General features: G+C 33.4%; 2 protein-coding genes across 2 annotated transcripts; one reads left to right on the forward strand and one right to left on the reverse strand.

Annotated features, from left to right (window-relative positions):
- Positions 1 to 10056: 10056 nt before the first annotated feature.
- LOC145113049 (putative E3 ubiquitin-protein ligase XBAT31) lies at positions 10057 to 13281 on the reverse strand. The gene is made up of 8 exons (XM_079049156.1): positions 12911 to 13281; positions 12736 to 12798; positions 12528 to 12599; positions 12315 to 12436; positions 12060 to 12200; positions 11835 to 11942; positions 11475 to 11736; positions 10057 to 10940 (listed from the first exon to the last, which is right to left on the reverse strand). The coding sequence occupies exons 1-8, from the start codon at positions 13085 to 13087 to the stop codon at positions 10530 to 10532; spliced, it is 1356 nt and encodes a 451-aa protein (XP_078905282.1). The 5' UTR covers positions 13088 to 13281; the 3' UTR covers positions 10057 to 10529.
- Positions 13282 to 14164: 883 nt separating this feature from the next.
- On the forward strand, positions 14165 to 15855 carry LOC145114144 (uncharacterized). The gene is made up of 2 exons (XM_079050148.1): positions 14165 to 15533; positions 15623 to 15855. The coding sequence occupies exons 1-2, from the start codon at positions 14165 to 14167 to the stop codon at positions 15853 to 15855; spliced, it is 1602 nt and encodes a 533-aa protein (XP_078906274.1).
- Positions 15856 to 20366: the final 4511 nt, after the last annotated feature.

A 20366-nucleotide genomic window follows, 5' to 3' on the forward strand; every position in this document is an offset into this window, starting at 1 on the left:
TTTGATTTTTGATTTGGTTTTGGTTTTTCTACACACTCTTAATGAAATTTAAAGTAACAACGAGCCTTTAAAATGGTGAATTTTCAGTTATATATTATTGTTTTCAAAATAAATAAATATAAACAAATATGCTGTGGTTAGAAGTTAGATGATTAGAATTTATGCGTAAATGATCAGAAAAAAAAAACCAATAGAATTTCTGAAATTTACAGTCCAATCTTGGCGTTATGCTTATTATATTTTTAGCCAATTTTGATTTTTTTTTTCGCAGTTACAAAGTTTCAGAAATTATGAAACTATACTTGGAACATATATATTGGAGTTTTCAACACCAAGAGCATTTATTAATTCTAAAAGTTTTATTTAGTAGAAATATATTAAATTATTATTTACTAGATGTGAGACCCATGTATTACATGAGTTTATTTAAAAGAAAAATTAAATATAAAAATCTAAACATTTGAGAAATATGAATTTATAAGAAAAGTGAGAAAATATTTAATTATAAAAATTGAAGTGTTTTTTTTTTTCTCTTTTAAATTTAAACAAATAATTTAGATAAATAAATTAAGAAAATAAATGCATCTTTAATTTAGTAATTTTGAAATTATAAGGAAAGTTCGTTAATAAAATTGATATGCATTTATTATTGCTTTTAAATACTATCTAGAATTTAATAAAATGAAAAACTCATAAAATGACATGTGGAATAAAAAATAATTTAAAATAACCACAAAATTACATGTGACAAAATAAACAAGAATGTGACATGTGAAAAAAAGATCTTTATTTATTAGGGAGGATTTTCTAAATTTGAGGTTAACGTGAACAATTTTTTTATTTTTTTTATTTTTTGTCTGTTAAAAAAACCCCAAATAAAATGGTTTTTTTTTTCTTTTTCTATTGAATGAGGGATTTGTTTACTTGGTTAAAACGTTGAACCATATACTGATATAGTGATATACATGCCCAACCCATTTTGGTGGACACTTCATTTTTTGGACCTTTGAAGAATTGGGTTTGGTTCAGCCATATTTATTAAGTTTTGGTTTTAATGATTTCGGTCTATATTATTTGGTTTATGAAGAATTGGGTTTGGTTCAGCCATATTTATTAAGTTTTGGTTTAATGATTTCGGTCTATATTATTTGGTTTATTATGGACCAAACTTGGAAACCGAACTAGTAATTTTTGTGATTTTTATAATAACATATGACTTATCTAGTTATCTACTACATTAGCCATTTTTTCTTAATATCTCATTCTCATTCCTGTTTGATTACAATAAAATATTTCTTTCTTTAAATACAATTTTATCCCATCAATGAAAACAGTTTACAGAAAATGGATTCAAGAAGTGAGATTAAGATCTAGATCAATGTCACCCTAATGGGTGCCTAGTGGTTGAAAAATAAAATTTCACATAAATGTTTCAAATCCTGACACACCTAAAATATTATTAGTGTTTTACGATTGACCACTCATGTAGGCCTTGTAGCTGGTTGACATCTACCGTTCAAATAGTGCACTTTACCATTTTTTTTGAAGATCTAGATCAAAATGATATTTGTAACTTAAAATTTAAAGCAAGAACCAATTAATGTTCAATTGGTAAAATGTTTAGGTAAAATGTTATATTTGAAGGAGAGCAAATCCACTGCATTTAAACATCTAAATAAGATAAATAATCTATAACTAATTAAATGTAAAAGACTTTATATTTATGTACTTTTGTCGATCTTGTTTTGTTTAAAAAATTGCTTGAAACGCAACATGTTTCTATTATAAAATATAACTTAAATTCATAAAAACATGAGGTGTCGGAAATGTAAAACATATGACCAAATATCAACGTCTGTGGTATCTACATTTTTTTTATATAATTCCCTCTAGCCCTGTCGAAAATACCCCATACCCGAATTACCCGCCTGATTTTTTCGGGTATCGGATAAATCGGGTATCGGGTAAATTTTTTCTGGTAATCGGGTAACCCGATTTTTTTTCAGGTCGGGTAAAGGGTACGTTTGTTGGGTTTCGGGTATACCCGAATTATTTTAAAAATTCTTTTTTTTTTCGTAGAGTTTGTACTCTGTAGCAGGTATTTGATCACGTTTAAACTAACTATCATTATTGTAAAACATGAATCTCTTTTATTATGACAATATGACACTAACAATATTAAAAGTAATTGTTTATATATCATCTTGTTCTTTAAAACTTAATTATTTTCTAGATTATAGTTTTTATTGCAACTAATAAACTCATTATCTCGACGAAACTTCAGAACATGTTAAAACTTATGGCTACAATTATCTTAAACATTTTAAACTTTTAAATTAAGATCTTTAAGTATTTGTTTTTTTAACATCTTATTAGATTAGATTAAGTTGTTAAAAAATTACTTAATATCTCAGGTATTATTGACTAAAAAATCTCAATGTTCAAAGCTTGAGTAACTTCGTTTATGTCTCGTTTGTTTATATAAACAAGACTAATAAAGCACGACGTATTTATTTCATTAAATTTATTTTCAGATGAAATTCAAAAAAAAAATTATATATTTCGGGTAATACCCGAATTACCCAAACCCGACCCGATACCCGAATTATCCAAACCCGAATTACCCGAATTTAATTTGGGTCGGGTAATGGGTATTTTTTTAACATGAAAAACCCGAATTACCCGAAACCCGAAAAAATTACCCGATCAACACCCCTAATTCCCTCACCGTTCAAAATTAATAATAACTAGGAAATACACCCGTACTTCGGGACGTTTTTTTTTTTTTTGTATTGTTTGGCCTTGTACACAAACACTTGGACATAGGATGTAATATCCATCTCCAAACCCAATTCTTGTAGAAGTTTCTCCTCTACATGGAGCTCATCATGTATGGTAAGCCCAAGAGATCCAATCCTTTGGACATTTTCACTTAACTCATCTAGCTCTTCATCTTGTTGCGTAAACTCACCAATTAATTTATTACATACATATAAATAATAATAATAATAATAATAAGATAAAATAGACATTACCTACCTGATTAAAACCATTTGTGTATCAGATTCTGAAGAAATGAAATCATCATGATCTTTAGCAATATAATGGCTGCTTCTGTGTTGCTGACCTAGACTTGGCTGATGCATCCCATTATATATGCAAGAGCTTCTGCCATTCAAGTCTGTTCTCATCACTAATTTCCTAACATTCACCACCTGAATCTTGTGTGAATATAAAAAAATTAAAAAAATAAGATCAAGAATTTACTTGAGTCCTACTGGTTCTTATCCATTTAAATCTTCTTTATAATATCAATTCCATATTTAGAGGAGTCTATAGTAGTTAAAGAAATAGCTTTCTCCAATTCATCCACCTTCCGAATAGGGATGAACATAGGCGGGTACCCGTTCTAATTGTCTGGAACCGAAACCGAAACGGCAGTTCTTGAAATGTAGGAACCGGAACCGAAACCGATTGCACCGATTCTTTAGATTTTGGAACCGATTCTAGAACCGGGTACCCGGTTGTATTGTGATTTTTTTATAATTTTCTAATTAAAAGATAGATAAATTAATCATTACAAAATTTTAAAATATATAAACATTAAACATTGAACATTGAAAATTTACATCACGAACAAAAATTAATACTTACAAACTTAACCATAAATGGGAAGAATAGCAACCAGGGCCGAACCCAAGAATTTTCAAGAGAGGACAATTTTTGTTTTTTAAACTTTTTATGGGGGCAAATACTTAACCACTAAATCGATACTCGTTACAAACTCAACTAGAAGTCAAATATATACATCCTTATTTGGGAATTATATGAGCGATTCATGGATATTTAATTCTGAAAACAAAGAGAAATATTTAATTCTGAAAACAAAGAGAAATAAGATGTTTGATGAGGGATTCATGGATATATATGTATACAGACCGGTTCTGACGGGTATCCGGCGGGTAGCGGTTCCGAAAAAATAAGAAACAGAACCAGAACCGCCTAAGGCGGTTCCGGTTCCAGAACAGACAGTTCCGAGACGGTTCCGATTGCGAAAACAGGTATCATTAGAGCTGTAAATGAACCGAACGAACACGAACGGGGCTTGTTCATGTTCGTTCGTTTAAGTTAGCCGAACAAATAAACGAACACGAACGGATACACGAATGAGTTTTCTTATTCATGTTCGTTCGTTTAATAAATTACATTGTTCATGTTCGTTCGTTTATGTTCGTGAACATGCTAAACGAACATAAATGAACAGAGATAAAAAAAAAACATAATTGAAGATATATAAACATAAATTAACATATAATACACTAATGTAATCAAACACAATTAAACATATGTGAACAAAAAATGAACTTATATGAACGAACATAAACGAACGTGAACGAACATAAACGAACGTAAACGAACAACATAAACGAACGTAAACGAACAACATAAACGAACGTTCACGAACATAATTGAACGAACGAGACCATTGTTCATGTTCGTTCGTTTAACTAAACGAACGATAATTTGTGTTCATGTTCGTTCGTTTATTAAATAAACGAACATAGACGAACTTCCCGCCGAACGGTTCATGAACAGTTCGCTGAACGTTCAGTTCGTTTACAGCCCTAGGTATCATGTTTCGTTGCTCATCCTAATAAATATTGAGCGTCATCGTTATGATAGTGTGACATCCCCATTTTCACGGCCAGAAAAGACCGATTTTGTTTATGCTTTATAAAAATCAGAGTACCTCTTTTAATAAAAATGTTGCGGAATTTGTTCCCAGTAAAAATGATAAATACGTTATCAAAGCATTTCCGAAGAAAAGTATTTTTATTCATTTTAAAACATTTGGGATGTCATCGTCAATACAGAAACATAAGCATAAACAGAACTTACATTCATTATCACTAGTGATTTATATCTCCTTAATCTCTCAGTGTAATGTGACTTCATATCAACACATGTGATATAAATAAACTGAGTGGGTCAGGTTGGGAAACCTGGTGAGTACATAGGGTTTTCAACCCACAATAAATAAGTTTATTAACTTTATCAAACCAAACAAACCCGATTACCCATTCCCGTTATCCTCACTTTACGTCCCTAAAACATCTAACACAAGGGACCTAGTCTAAGGGACTTTCATCGGGGTGACAACACATGCTTCGGGGGTTCCTCAGCAATTCATGTCAAATAAGGCAACCATGTGGGGGATGGAGTACTGCTGGTGAGCACACAGTTCAAATAAACACCTACAGGTTGCGAGCCTGCTAGCGTTCCACTGGACTGTCTAGAATAGTCCGTGGTCGTTATCTATACTCCGCTAGATGACTGGATCATCAATAACATCTATATCGATGCCTCTCATTATTTTATTTGGTCACACAGCAACTATTACATCTACCCATGTTTTACCCAACACGTTTTGTAGATATAAAATACATATACAATTTAAATCATTTAAAACGTGTATAAAAATATTTCACCCAGCATAGACAGCAAGTATTCAGACAATATGCACACATAGCACGTAATTTATATAAAATACTTCATATCTATGTGTAAGATGAAAGGGACCATGCACTCACTTGAAAAGGTGGTGATTCCGAACTCAGACAGCGCTTCGCTTCTTAAAAATAATTTCCTTCGACGAAACCTAGTATTATTACCACTAGAGTTTAGTATATTATTCGCCGAGACTAATTAATAGTCTAGCTATTATTACTATTATATAAGCGTAAAAAAATACTTATATAACCCATAATAATAGTCCAAGTACTTATTATAAGTTCCTAATAACGTTACTATAATTAAATAAAAGCTATATTAAAAATAGCGTAGGTGTACCTCACTTACAACGGGTTTTATAGAAACCGGGCTTTGCTTGGAGCAGCGTTCCCGAGCCGAAAAACTCTTCTTCTCGGAGCCGTCGAGCACTCCGGGGCTTCCGCCTCGTGCTAGGGAGGTTCCCTAGGCTTTTCGGGGGGTTTCGGGGCTAGAGAGAGGTTCTAGAGAGAGAGTAAAGAGAAGAAAGAATGGGAAATGTGTGAAGAAAATGAGGGTGGGAGAGGTTCTATTGATAGGGTGAAAAATGGCTGAACTTGGTGTCACATGTCACCATCTAGTGGCAAGACTTGGGGAGAAAGCAATGGCCAAGATTGTGCCACATCACCCATTTTCGCACAACACACTTCCGACTTCTAAAATCTGTAACTTTCACATATGACCTCCGTTTTTGATGTTCTTTATATCCACGCGTAGATAAAAATAAGATCTACAACTTTCATTTTGACTCCGTCGGCTAATTCTCGACCGATCTTAAATTTAACAGTACGAGGAGATTATACTGTTAAATGTCCGCGTAAAATTCATAACTTCTACATACGGACTCTGTTTTCGTTTGTCTTTTTACCGTTGAGTTCCTATTAATGAGATCTTCAATTCTCATTTAGGTCGCGTAGGCCAAAAACCGCTCGGTCTAAAATTCGAGTTTCGGACTGTGCACTGTTAAGCCAAATCTTAGAAAATTCATAACTTCCTCATACGAAGTCAGATTTGGGCGTTCGTTTTTTTTGTATGTTCTCGGTTTAACGTATACTACAACTTTTGTTTAGATTTCTAAGACTAAAAAGTCATCCGTCGTAAATTCACTATTTACGTCTCCCGGTGTCGTGCCGGTTTTGCCGTAAAACTTCGACGGACCATAACTTATTCGTTATAACTCGGATTTCAACGTTCTTTATATGTACGGAACCCTTGAGACGTATTCTACAACTTGGTTAAGATTATTTATTCTAAATAATCTTTTGTCAAAAAGTCGTTTTCAACCCCTATTATCTCTAAATTGACTAGCCCGGATCTCCGGGCGTTACAGATAGTACATTTTGTATTGATACTCATTTTCACTCTTTTTAATACAATCTCACATATGCCGCATCGATACATAAATTAACCTACTAGAAATTAATTTATTAATTTATGTGATCATTTTCTCTATTAACTTATTCCAAATCTATACCCTACTTAAATACATTTGTGAACGGCTTGTCATAAGCTGTTTACTGTTTATTTTCTGGGTTTTGCTATTTTATGCCGTGATATAGGTTATAAACACAGTTCTTCGTTTTAAAACATATAATTATACTTGGCTTAGTGGTTTGTAAATAGTTATTCAAAGGGGAGGGTTTGTGTTCTGATATGCTATTGCATTTCTCTTTTTCACTTCTCTTATCCATTTTTTTTACATAGACTGATACACCCCTTTTATTTACCTTTTGTTACAGTTTTAGCCCAACATCTATTTTCTTGACGAATTTGAATTATCTTTCTTAAGTTTTAGTCTAATTTCGAGTTATTTTTAGAAAAATGGTCCACATTTTATTAAAACTATTTTTTACAATTTCCTTCAAATTTATTCTTTAACCTTCTTGTACAATATTTATGTACTTTTTTGAACATTTTTTTTAATGAGAGCATTATAACCAATGTTGTTAAGATCAAGATCCTACGTAAGATTGTTTTTTGGTTTGCAGGATCGGGATCGGGATCCTAAGATCCCACAAAATAAAACATAATTTTAATTTATAATTTTAAAACATGAAAAATATTTCAAACATTCAATTTTTAATTTAAAAGTTATAAAAAACTTCAAAATGTTAATCATAAGTCACAACACAAAATGATAAACGGTAAATTGGCAAATGTTAAAAATATAAAATGGTAAAAAAAAATTAATAAAAAAATCAGGGGAAAGTAGGATTGGATCGGATCTCGATCCTACCTACAATCTTACTATCCTACCTACGATCCTACCCTAAATACAATCCGATTCGTTTTTCATATCTAAGACCGTACGATCCTACGATCAGGATCGTAATTTTGACAACCATGATTATAACATTTGTTACAAAATTTCTCCAACTTTTTTCTCAATTTTGTTTCCTTATACTTTTTATAAAAATATTTTATACTACTTTAAGAGGGTGTTATTTGTTACACTAATTACGTGATTTTTACTTTTTTTACAACGTTTTTTATGAGATCGTGAAAACACTTCTTACAATTTTTTTCTACATTTTTTTTTTAATTTTCCTCCCTTACATTTTTTTTATATTTCATTTCACCCCTTTTATTTTCACTCTTTGTTTATAATTGCACCTTCTCTTTTCTTTAATCGCCAACGCCTATAATTTTTAACTTTTTGCAATTTAAGTCCTCGTACTAAGCTTGCTATCATCCTTATACTTTATAAAATGACATTTTCAACCTTTTACCTTTTAAAATGTTATATTCACTCCTATACTTAAACTTTAAAAAAAATATCAATTTCACCCATTCTATTTTCTTAACTTTTGTTTTATCCCTCGTAATATATATAATCTGATTTACCTACAGTTACCACTCTTCTGATTTTCTAACCTTTTGTATGCATCGGTATAAATTAGAGGTGGTCAACGTTTCGACGTAAATTTAGAACTTTAGTTCGTTAATTAAAAAAAATACTTTGTGTTTTTTACGTTCAGTTACTAATATTTATGTACGTTTTGCATATAATATGGTTTTGGTTATCTCTTCTTGGCATGGCTTTGACCATTCATTATTGTGGTTTGCCAACTTAAGGCTTTCAAGTTCCTGTTCAAAATATAGCAACTTACTTTCTACTACTTCTCGAATACAAAACTGCCGCCGCAACACGCGACGGGTAAAATCCTAGTTATTTTCTAATTAACAACTTTTCTTTTAACTTTTTTTGTTTAATATCTTTACATTTTTTTTAAATTCATCCATATATTTTTCTTACAAAAATTTACCTACTTTTTCCATTTTTTTTTTATGTTAGTATTTTCATAATTTTTTTGTGGAACTTTTGCAATTTTTTTACTAATTCATTTTTAAAAATATTTTTTTACATAATTAAATTTCTTGAACTTTTTTATATCTTTGTTTTGATACATATTTTAAAGATTTTTTCATTTCAAAAAATTATATTGTACATTGCAATTTATGAAATATATATACATAAATTTTACCATCCGATTTCGAAACAAATGTTGTTGTAATCTTTTTTATGAATTAAATTTTTTTTCTCAATTGTTAGAGTTTATTTTTTTTTATCAAATTAAAAAACTAAAAATATAGAAATTGATAAATTTTTATTCTCTTTCCATTGCTATCAAATTTGATATAATTTTTTTTTTTTTTACTTTTTTTGATCTGTTCAGATTCCTTGTGAATCTAGTGCGTATTCACAGTGTGAATCTGAAAAGTTCAAAAAAGTAATATATATATATATATATATATATATATATATATATATATATATATATATATATATATATATATATATATCGAATTTGATACCAATGGAAAAATGATAAAATGTTATGAATTTAGATATATTTAGATTTTTTTTCGATAAAGAATACGATCTAGAACTTGAAAATATAATGGTTTTAAGGTTTAAAATGATTTCTTGTTAAACTTTTATATATATATATATATATATATATATATATATATATATATATATATATTTGTTCTGAGTGTGTGTGAAATGACACTTTGTCTTTTGTACGGAAGTCGCCTCAGCTTTGCTATATTCAATCAATATTGTTACAAGATTGAAATAGCATCAATCTCTGATACCCCATGTGTATTTCTTCCTCCTTTCGACTTGACTGATTTCACCACACAACACAGTGCGTTTGCCATTTCACCCTTCAATTGTAGTAAAACACAATCATCAAACACTTTGCTTCTTCTGTCAATTTCTGAGGTAAATTTGTGTGTGTTTGTGTTTTACCTTTATTCGTCAAAAGTTAAAGTTAAAGTAGATGATGATGAACAGATGATAGGGATGTACCTCTGCTCGTCTACTTCCCTTTTTCTTTTTTCTTGAAAACCAACCACACGCACTATTCAAGTAGCTAGATTTTGTTCATATGATTTCATAAAATATCGCCAAATTATGTAAATAATAATGCCACCAACAGACATGATCACATGAGTCATGACTTGCCCCTGAACTCTTCAATCATTTTGTACAAATAAAAATAATGAAAACTGCCAAGATTTTACATTATACAATACTACACTCCATACTCAATCAAGCAAGAAACTTACAAAAGGTGGGGTCCAATCTACCACACACCTCATTTTCTACTTTTGAGTTGGCCAACCCTTTTCCCCAAACTCAATTTACAACTTTTGATGCACGGGTTACAATTTGAGAATTGTGATTAGGGAAAAAGGTTATACCTATCATATCTACTAAAGAACAATCTTAAAGAATACTTTCTAAAGAGGCATATGCTCCTTCTTGATTCATAAGAATATTACAAAAGAAACAATACTCACCATCCCAAATATGCAAAAAAATCACATTTTGCTTTAGCTTTTGCTTATATCGTTATATGCTTATTCCTTAAGAAGACATATTTCCATAAATACCCAACCGGGCCTGACTTTCTTCAACCAATCCATGCTCGCCACATGTCAAAAGCCCTAACTTTTTTTTTAACTAATTTTCATGGTTTGTTGATGCATTCATTATCCAGTGATATCCTCCCGGATCCACGGCCCACCATTTTCCCGAATGAGGGCACACCCGATAAACCCTTGAAGCTACTGCTTCCCTCACTTAAGTTCCGAGGCTTTCTCAATTTTGGCACCTTTGTGGACGAATAGAGGTCAAGGTCAAGGTCAAGATCATGATCAGAAGCATTGACTTTGACTTTGACTTTTGCAACCACCAATTGGGCAATGTTGCTACGGCAAAAGGGACAAACGGGTGCAGTTTGGGATGAAGTTGTTGGGTTGGGCTTGTTGTGGCAACACAAGGCTAAGGTGCATTGAGCACACATTTGGTGCCCACAACCTTGGACCTCAATTGTGCATACTTGGTCAAAGCATATACAACATAACTCCGTTTCACTTTCCTACAAAACAAACAAACTATTCATTTGTTAAAAACTTGAAATACTCGACTTTTCATCCCTCTTGTATGCTTGCAAAATTGGTCAAGGGTTCGAGTCACAACAGTCATAGTGAAGGGAGTTTTAATCCCAATGTGGATTGCACAGGGTTGTGTGGGCTAGCTCAGTTGTTGTTTACTAGAAGAATAACCCTTTTGTAAAAAAAGTATCAAGATTTATGTACTTTTTGTTATTTAAGCAAGAAAGAATCAATGTTTATGCAATTTTTGTTATTTAAGCAAAAACCCATGATCAAAATTGATAATACACGCAAGAAACACCATAAATCACGCATCTTTCCAAAACAAGAATTCCAAAAGGGATCAAGTCAAGAAAAAGATTGACACTAAAGTCAAAAGTCATCAACTATGACCAGTTCAAAGCCAAATTTTCTGTTTTTGCTTTGTCTTTTCAATATTGTTTCTTTAGTCCCATGTTTTTTACTTTCTAAACAAAGTAAGAAGAATGGTAAAATTTAAACAATTTAAATAAAATTACCTCGGAAATAGTATCATCGGTGGATCCAGTATCCTGATGTGATGGTGATTGTACTGTGTACCCTGTACCTTTTAAGATTGTTTTCTCCCTCTCTCTATTCGCTTCCATTAGAGCTTGCTCTAGCAAAGCTTTTGCATCTTGATTAAGCTCGCTAATGAATTTTAATGGCGATGGCCACACTAAAGGCTCTGCAGATGATGGATTTAACAAAGCTGCACACCCTTCGTTGTTATGCTTTAACGCAACCAAATATGGAATTCTCCTGCATTTATTTGCAAAGATCTTAACACCAATCAAGAAAATAATGCTTCAACTTTCACGACACTTCAACACATTACGATTGGAAACTGAATAGTGTACCCAGATGCATCTCTTTGAAGTCGATCTGCACCCCATGCCAATAATTCTCTGATGCAATCCATTGAACCTCCTCTTGCAGCCAAATGAAGCGGTGTGCTACCAGCGAAGCTGTAAATTATGACAAATAGAAAAAAAAAATTAGAAAATACAGACGCTATATATGGTATAAAAGTATATAACTATATATATAAGAGAAGTTTATGTTATATTTGTATATATTCGTACCCATTTCTACCAGTGGATGCGCAGACAAGAGCCCCACTGTCTAGAAGTAAATGAACACATTGTGGACGTCCTTGACGTGCAGCCAAATGCAAAGGTGTTGCCCCTTTACCATCTCTAATATTCACAAATCTTGAAAATCCCCTGAAATCCCCAATTCGATTAACAAAATTTAGTCTTGATTTGGATCTTTTTTGGGTTTTAAAGTACAGATTTTGATGCATGAATTGAAATCTAATAAAGATAAGAGGGACCCACCAAGAAGCAGCGACATGGGAGGTCCGTGCGGCGTAAAGAATGGTTGCAAGACAATCGGAGTGACCATAATAAGCAGCATAGTGCAAGCATGTTCTTCCGTTTAGTGAATCAAACATCAAAATCTGGCAAATTACAGACAAAATTAGCAGCAATTCTGTTTTAAACACGAAAATATCGAAGTGGGAAAGAAAAAAAGGAAATAATTTGACGTACATTAGCCCTGGCTTCAATGAGCTTTTCAACACAACTGATCTTCCCATAGATTGCAGCCAACATTAATGGAGTCTAACGAGGAACGCCCAGTTTTCAAATTAACCAAATTCAGTCAAACTTTTAAAAAAGGGGGAAAAGATAGTTCACATTTATTCAACTGAAACAGGAAACAAATCGATGAGAGCGCAAAAAGAAGACACAATCACACCTTTTTATGACGATTCAAAGCATCGGGATTCACTGATTGATCTTCCAAAAGCAGAGAAACAATCTGAGAAGAAAAACCCCAAATGGCATATGTCAAGAAACCCATTAAATATCACAAAAAATGAGTGATTTACCGAACGATGAAACAAGAATTCAAGAAATCTTCAATTACCCACCTCGATCTGGCCATTGGCAGCGGCTATGTGAAGAGCAGAATTACGATCATAGGTAGTTTGTTGAACGAGAGATGGATCTCTTTCAAGAAGGCTTTTCACAAGCTTCAAATCCCCAAACTGTACAGCAGTGAATAACCCATGTTTCTCTTGCACTCTGCAACTAAGCCCCTGCCCCATCTTTTAATCCTACCTTATAGGGCTTGATTGTCGGGGAGTAGAGTGGCGGAGGTCCACCGGAATCATCCACTACCACCCAGAGGGAGGGATAGGTGGTGGTGTTGGAGGTGGTGAATGAAGAAGGTGGTAAAGCTTTCACATTTAAGCAGGGGTGGAGAGAAATGGGAGGCGTCGGGCAGCACAAGGAAGACAGGGAACGGGCAGATGGGAGGGGTAAAGGCGGGACCTAATCTGACAAACGGGTAGTAGTCAGATATTTTACGGGCAGTTGGTGGATACTCTAACTTCGAGATAAAAAAAATATTAATTAAATAAAGTCCAGTTGTTTGACTGTTTTCGTTACATTTGATCAAATTTTATGGTAACAAATTAGTGCGTTTTGTTGACGGATTATTTTTCCAAGGAGAATTGAAATGCGAAGAAAATGGTGTGCGACAGTGTTTGGTTGATGGAGTAAATTAAAAAAACAACTAAAATAAATAATTCTCATACGTGACAGTGTTTTTAAGGATCAGTTTGGTCTCTTACAGTAAAAAAGGATTACAATTTAATTTGAATGTCACTATACTACTATAGTACCTTTTATGTTTTCATTGCATTTTCTGTATATTAATCAAATAAAATTCTAATCGTTTTTAATCGATTAAAAAAATAATATATTTTTTTGCTATCCATTATTATCGATCATTCAAATACATCATTATTTTATATTTTTATAATCATCTCATTTTTATGTTTTTTTTGGATAATGACTTAAAAGAGTAACATATTATTGGATTTGTACATATTTGGTCCCTGATTTGTTTTCATATTTTCTCTTTGAACTTGTTTTTGTGTGTAAATTAAATTCTTATTACCGGCTGATGTAGGTTAAGCCGGTCATTTTGTGTTTTACGAGATTTTAAGAAAAATCAAATTAGTTACGTGGCAATTACATGGAATTACCCTCTTCCACCCTTATTTACGAAGAAACCTCATTTACGAAGATCAACGGTTAGGGTTCCATTCTCACCCTTCGTTCTCGATCGGTACCTCATTACTCACTCTTCCCTTCTACCAAAACACCACTCTAATTCAATGGATGAAAATCAAGCTTTTCCAAAAGTCGATGTACACTATAATGGCACTTTTATGCCTAATCCATTATTGTATTTTGCTCCAGAAGTACTACGACTTAATGAAGATGCAAATGAGTTTGTTTTCTCCGATTTCATTAAATATGTTGAGAAGCTTATCGATTTTCAGTGCAAGCATGTGTATTTCTGTATACCTGAAGTGAAATTGAGTAAGAGGCTTCAAACACTACAAAATGAATATGACTACTCTGAGTTTCTTGAGGTTACAAAGGCTCACAGACATGTGGATGTGTATATTGACCACGATAATGAACCTATATTTGAGTGGATTGAGAAAGAAGAACCAGACCGTGAAGAACTTGAGTATTCAGAAGAAGATGTTGACTCTGTTTTAGAAGATGATGAGAACTGTGAACATGAAGAGGATGACTCTGTTATATCAGGCAAAAGAATCTTCAAAATAACCTACAATGATAAGTTTTTGAACAAGTTATGTCCAATAGTTGATACAGATGAAGAGGAAGACGACAATGAACTTCCAACTGTCTACCCTAGGCATGATGCTACTCAGGAATGGAGGAAGATGAAGCCTGAACTAGGTATGAAATTCTCTTCTCCTGCTGAACTTAGGTCGTCTCTCAGTAACTATGCAGTAGCACATGGATATGCCTTGTATTATGAGAAGAATGACAAGGATAGGTTGCTTGTAAAATGTTGTAAAGGAAAAACACCACAATGCCCTTTTAGACTGTGGGCTTCCTGGATGAGAGATGAGCAAACATTTCAAATAAAGTTCCTTAGAGAATACTATAGTTGCTCAAGGGCATTCAAACTTGGGTCAATTGTTACCTATAAGTGGATAGGGAAACAGTTTGTCACTGATATATTGGAGTCCCCTAAAATGTGTTTGAGGAAGATCAAAGTCATGGTATCCAAGTTATTCAACATAAATGTTAGTGTTGGACAATGTAGGAATGCAAAAAGAATTGCATTGTATGAAATTGAGGGTGATTTGAAGGATCATTATTCCAAGCTGTGGGAATATGGAGCTGAAATTAAAAGGGCCAACCCAGGATCTCATGTTGAATTGTATGTGCAGCCCCAAAGTAATTCTACTGTGGTGTTTGAAAGGTTTTATGTGAGTTTTAAAGGAGTGGTTGATGGTTGGTTAGATGGGTGTAGGAAGGTTATTAGCATAGATGGATGCTTTCTAAACGACATATATAAAGGGGAGCTCATATCAACAGTAGATAGGGATGGAAACAATAACATATACCCAATAGCTTGGGTAGTAGTGAATGTTGAGAACAAGAGTACATGGAAGTGGTTCTTGGACAATCTAATGAAAGACATAGAAAAAGGGGGAAATGGTAATGGAATCACATTGATGTCAAATGGACACAAGGTACATATACACAAATTACCTTTTACACATACTAACATTCCAAATAAATGCAAGGTATAATGGAGGTTGTGAAAGAAAGATGTCCAGAAGTGGAGCATAGGTTGTGTGCTAGGTACATCCTTGCTAACTTCCATAAAAAGTTTAAGGGTGAGTGCTACATAAAACCTTTTTGGATGGCTGTAAAGGCAACTATAATTCATAAATTTGAACTTGCAATGGAAGAGATCCAGAACTTTGATGTAGGGACATATGATTATCTCATTAAAAAGGACCCCAACTATTGGTAAAAGGTTTTTTTAAGTGGGAATGGGATGTGATGCAATGGAAAATGGTGTTTCTGAGAGCTCCAATGTTGTTATTGAAGAAGTTAAAAAGAAGCCACTGATCACTGTGTTAGAGGACATAAGGGTGTTTGTGATGGAGAGATTGTACATGCAGAAAGGGAAAGGATTGGGCTGGAATTTGGCAATCTTTCCAACTATCAGAAAGAAGCTTGGTGAACTAAGAAGTTGAAAAGGTTAGTGACCATATATGTTTTACTTACTTTTTGTACATGCAAGTGTTAACTAACTTTTTATAATGGCAGATTCTGGGCTCCATATGTTAGTGGATACAAACAGTTTGAAGTTGTGCAAGGTAATGAAAGGTATGGTGTTAACCTGGAGAAGAGAGAATGTGGATGTAGAGCTTGGAAATTAACAAGAATTCCATTTGTACATGCCACATGTGACATATCTTCATTGAATATTGATTCAGAGGAATATGTTGCAGAGCGGTTTACAAAATCTGCATTTTTAGGGCCTATGAGTACACCATACATCCACTGAATGATAGTACCTTGTGGCCCCACATGCCTAATGTTCACCAGATACTACCTCCTATTAGGAGGAGGTTACCTGGTTGGCCATGTGTGAAAAGAAAAAGAGACCAAGTAGAAAATGAACTTAATGGGAATACAATACATACTATAAGCATGGCATGTGTTCAACACAGATGTACAATTTGTAATGAAACTGGACACAACAAAGCTACATGTCCAATGAGAGGTCCTTCTGAAGAAGGTCCAAGTAAACCAAGAAAGAACAGTAATGAAAAGAACTGTCATTCACAAGCAGGTCCAAGCACTCCAATACATGTGAATCAAAATCCTATGACTCAAGAGCATGTCAATCAAGAGCCTGTGATTCATGAGAATATCCATGTGAATCAAGTACCTGTCAACCAAGATCCTATGAATCAAGTACCTGTTAACCAAGTGCATATGAATCTTGGTGTTAGAGTGCCTAAGAGCCTTGGTGTTAGAGCAAGGAAGCCTTCATAGAGAATCAACAAGATACAAATCAGGAAGTAGGTTTTTCGAAAGAATGGCAAAGGAGTGACTGAGGACAACCCAGTTACTTTAGAATGATTAGGGTTACTTGTTTTCTTTTGCTTTGGAAGTGTGTAATAGTACACTATGTATGGTGACTTTCTTTTGATAATTGGGCCAACTTTTGATGTAATTAACAATACTACCCTTACTTGTAACCTAACAATTTTTGATGGCCTTTTAGTAATGGAATCGGATATGGTATCCTATGCCAATTGTGTTTTGTCTTTTTCAATCTTTATTGGTACCAATGCATTAGTTTATCAAGAATCTTGTTATAATGGGAATCATATGTCAATTGTCTACTGGGAATCATATTTGTTTATATCAATGTCCTTGTCGTTTGGTTGTTGAAATTGCAGCCAAATTCAATGTAAATTACATTCAAATGTGTACCATGTACCATTTCATTCAATACCAACCCATCATTCAATAGAAACCATTCAATACATTCAAATTACCAAAATTCATACATCATACTAAACTCCATTCAACTATTTTCAGATAATATTACAATTGATTTCAACCCTATAACCATGTATTTTATTCTTCAGCTCTTGAACTTCTTTTTTTTCAAATATGCAACATTCTCTTTAACTGCTTCAAGTTCTTGTTCTAAATCTGGACTCCCAGTTACAGGTTCATCAATCCATTCTCAATGCTTACACTTTTTACCTGGTTTCTTCGAAATCAAATATAAAGAGGGTAAGAAGCTCAATATCTTTATTTATTAGAAGGGAAATCAAATGTACAGAGGGAAATCAAGATTGACATACCAGAGAATTGGGGCAAACTTTGAACTGTTTGTTAGGGTTGTCTTTAGTCTTGGATGTGCATATTCGAACTGGGAGTCGAAAATCACAAAGCTCATCTTTCTTTGCGATGGAACCAGATGAACCTTGCGACATCTTCTTCTCTGATTTTAGGTATGGGTTCAAAAGTTTTTTTGATTAAATTTAGGGCTAGGTATCGTATTATAATCGATGGAACTCAGGGATGATCCACGTAGGAGTATTTTCTTTTAATTATTGTCCACATATGCAGTCATGTCAGCAAATATGGCATCAACCGGTAATAAATATTTAATTTTACACACAAAAACAAGTTCAAGGAGAAAATGTGGACAAAAAAAATCAGGGACTAAATGTATACAAATCCAATAATATGTTACCTTTTTAAGTCATCATCCTTTTTTTTGTACCGACCGCATTAGATTTCCACAACATCCTCTTCTTTGCATTCCGCATACTATCCATGCTTCCGTTTAGAACTAGAAAATTAACCAAAATTTGTGTAGATCATGATATTCCACCAAAAGCATAAAATGTTTCTAACATAACTCAAAATGCATGAATTTACTGCTAAAATACAATGCATGGACATGAAATAAATATGCAAAAAGGATGAATATAATGCACCTAACACCCCGGTATAATGTCACATCCCCGAACCGATAAAATGACGGAAACGTCCGGGGGCGGATGACGTCATATACAATATCATAACAATTGAATAATAGAGATCAAAGCATTACAATCATTACATTGATAAAAGGTATTTACATTGTATTTGAATCATTGTTTGACTCCAAAAGCATACGGCAAAATTATAAGACGTAACAATGCTAAGCTCCGTCTTCACAAAACATGTTTGGTTACGTGTCTACTGACTCACTGAGAATACAAGTGGTTTTGAAAAAGTGTCAACATTTAAGTTGGTGAGCTCATAAGCATTTTGTATCAGAAAGATATGTTTTTGTTCCTTGAAAATGATAGTGTGTTCTTCCAGAAAATCCAATATTTTCTTTAGAAATGAATTGTAGTCTTAAATGTTCCAAGACCGAAATGTACAAGTATTTTCCATACTTAAAATATTAATATGTAGTTTTATTCGTATATAAAACCATTTGTATGCATGTTTCCATAAATGTAAACGGTATTATTCTGGAAAATAGTGTAGTGTAATAATATCTGGCTATTATGATCTGTTAGATCGGTATCCTGGTACATAGGTTGTTATTATGTTGTTATGATATGTTAGATTGCTTTGTCTGTCTATAGATTGTTATGTGATTATCTGATGTATGTACACATGTTTGATTAGTGGTTGAGGCTTATCTGCTTTGTGCGAGAGCCAATAGACCTGACGTTCCAACCCAATGGTTGTGGGCCGTGAGTATTCCATACCGAGGATGATTGAACTCGTAGTATGTGGGCATTCCAACCCGATGGTTGTGGGCCGAGGATATTCCATCCCGTGGATGACTGGACACATAGTATGTTGGCATTCCAACCCGATGGTTGTGGGCCGAGGGTATTCCATCCCGAGGATGACTGGACCCATAGTATGTTGGCATTCCAACCCGATGTTGAGGGCCTGGGGTATTCGAACCCGATGGTTGATTGGACCTAAAGTATGTTGGCATTCCAACCCGATGGTTGAGGGCCTGGGGTTTTCCAACCCGATGGTTGATTGGACCCATAGTATGTTGTTTGTGATTATATGTGTATTGTTATGTGTATGAGTATTTTGGGGGAACTCACTAAGCTTTGTGCTTACGATTTCAGTTTATTGTTTCAGGTGCTTCAGATGTCTCGACAAGGCGAAGGCGTGACCGTATACATCCTCGCGTTTTGGACTTATGGTTTCTGGGACATACTCTAATATGAAACTATTTTGAAAGCATTTTGTAATAACTAATGCCTTTTGGATGTTTGAAAAAGTTTTAAATTGGCTTGATTTTTATGGGTGTTACAGATATACTTAGTTCACTATAAACAATGCTCTGATACCAATCTGTCACACCCCCGAACCGATAAAACGACGGAAACGTCCGGGGGCGGATGAAGTCATGTACAATATCATAACAATTGAATAATAGAGATCAAAACATTACAACCATTACATTGATAAAAAGTATTTACATTGTATTTGAATCATTGTTTGACTCCAAAAGCATACAACAAAAATATAAGACCTAACAATGCTAATCTCTGTCTTCACAAAACCTCTTTGGTTACCTGTCTATTGACTCCCTGAGAATACAAGTGGTTTTGAAAAAGTGTCAACATTTAAGTTGGTGAGTTCATAAGCATTTTGTATGAGAAAGATATGTCTTTGTTCCTTGAAAATGATAATGTGTTCTTCCAGAAAATCCAATATTTTCTTTAGAAATGAATTGTGGTCTTAAATGTTACAAGACCGAAATGTACAAGTATTTTCCATACTTAAAATAGTAATATGTAGTTTTATTCATATATAAAACCATTTGTATGCATGTTTCCAGAAATGTAAATGATATTATATTGGAAAATAGTGTAGTGTAATAATATATGTGTAGAACCCTTTGAAAGTATGTATCTGAAACTACCAGTTTGTACTGTAGAATAGTGTAATGTAGTTTTATTATTAAATAAAACCATTTGAAGG

Source organism: Lactuca virosa, chromosome 5, assembly GCF_052849685.1.
Source record: "Lactuca virosa cultivar CGN04683 chromosome 5, Lactuca_virosa_CGN04683_v6, whole genome shotgun sequence".
NCBI classification, from domain to species: Eukaryota; Viridiplantae; Streptophyta; class Magnoliopsida; order Asterales; family Asteraceae; genus Lactuca; species Lactuca virosa.

Coding starts and splice junctions, on each gene's coding strand:
- LOC145113049 (XM_079049156.1), bottom strand. CDS start 13,087: ATGGGGCAGGGGCTTAGTTGCAGAGTGCAAGAGAAACATGGGTTATTC. Junction 12,799..12,910: donor CTGCCAATGGCCAGATCGAG/GTGGGTAATTGA, acceptor TTTTCTTCTCAG/ATTGTTTCTCTGCTTTTGGA. Junction 10,941..11,474: donor CCGATGATACTATTTCCGAG/GTAATTTTATTT, acceptor TTTGTTTTGTAG/GAAAGTGAAACGGAGTTATG.
- LOC145114144 (XM_079050148.1), top strand. CDS start 14,165: ATGGATGAAAATCAAGCTTTTCCAAAAGTCGATGTACACTATAATGGC. Junction 15,534..15,622: donor CATAGAAAAAGGGGGAAATG/GTAATGGAATCA, acceptor AATAAATGCAAG/GTATAATGGAGGTTGTGAAA.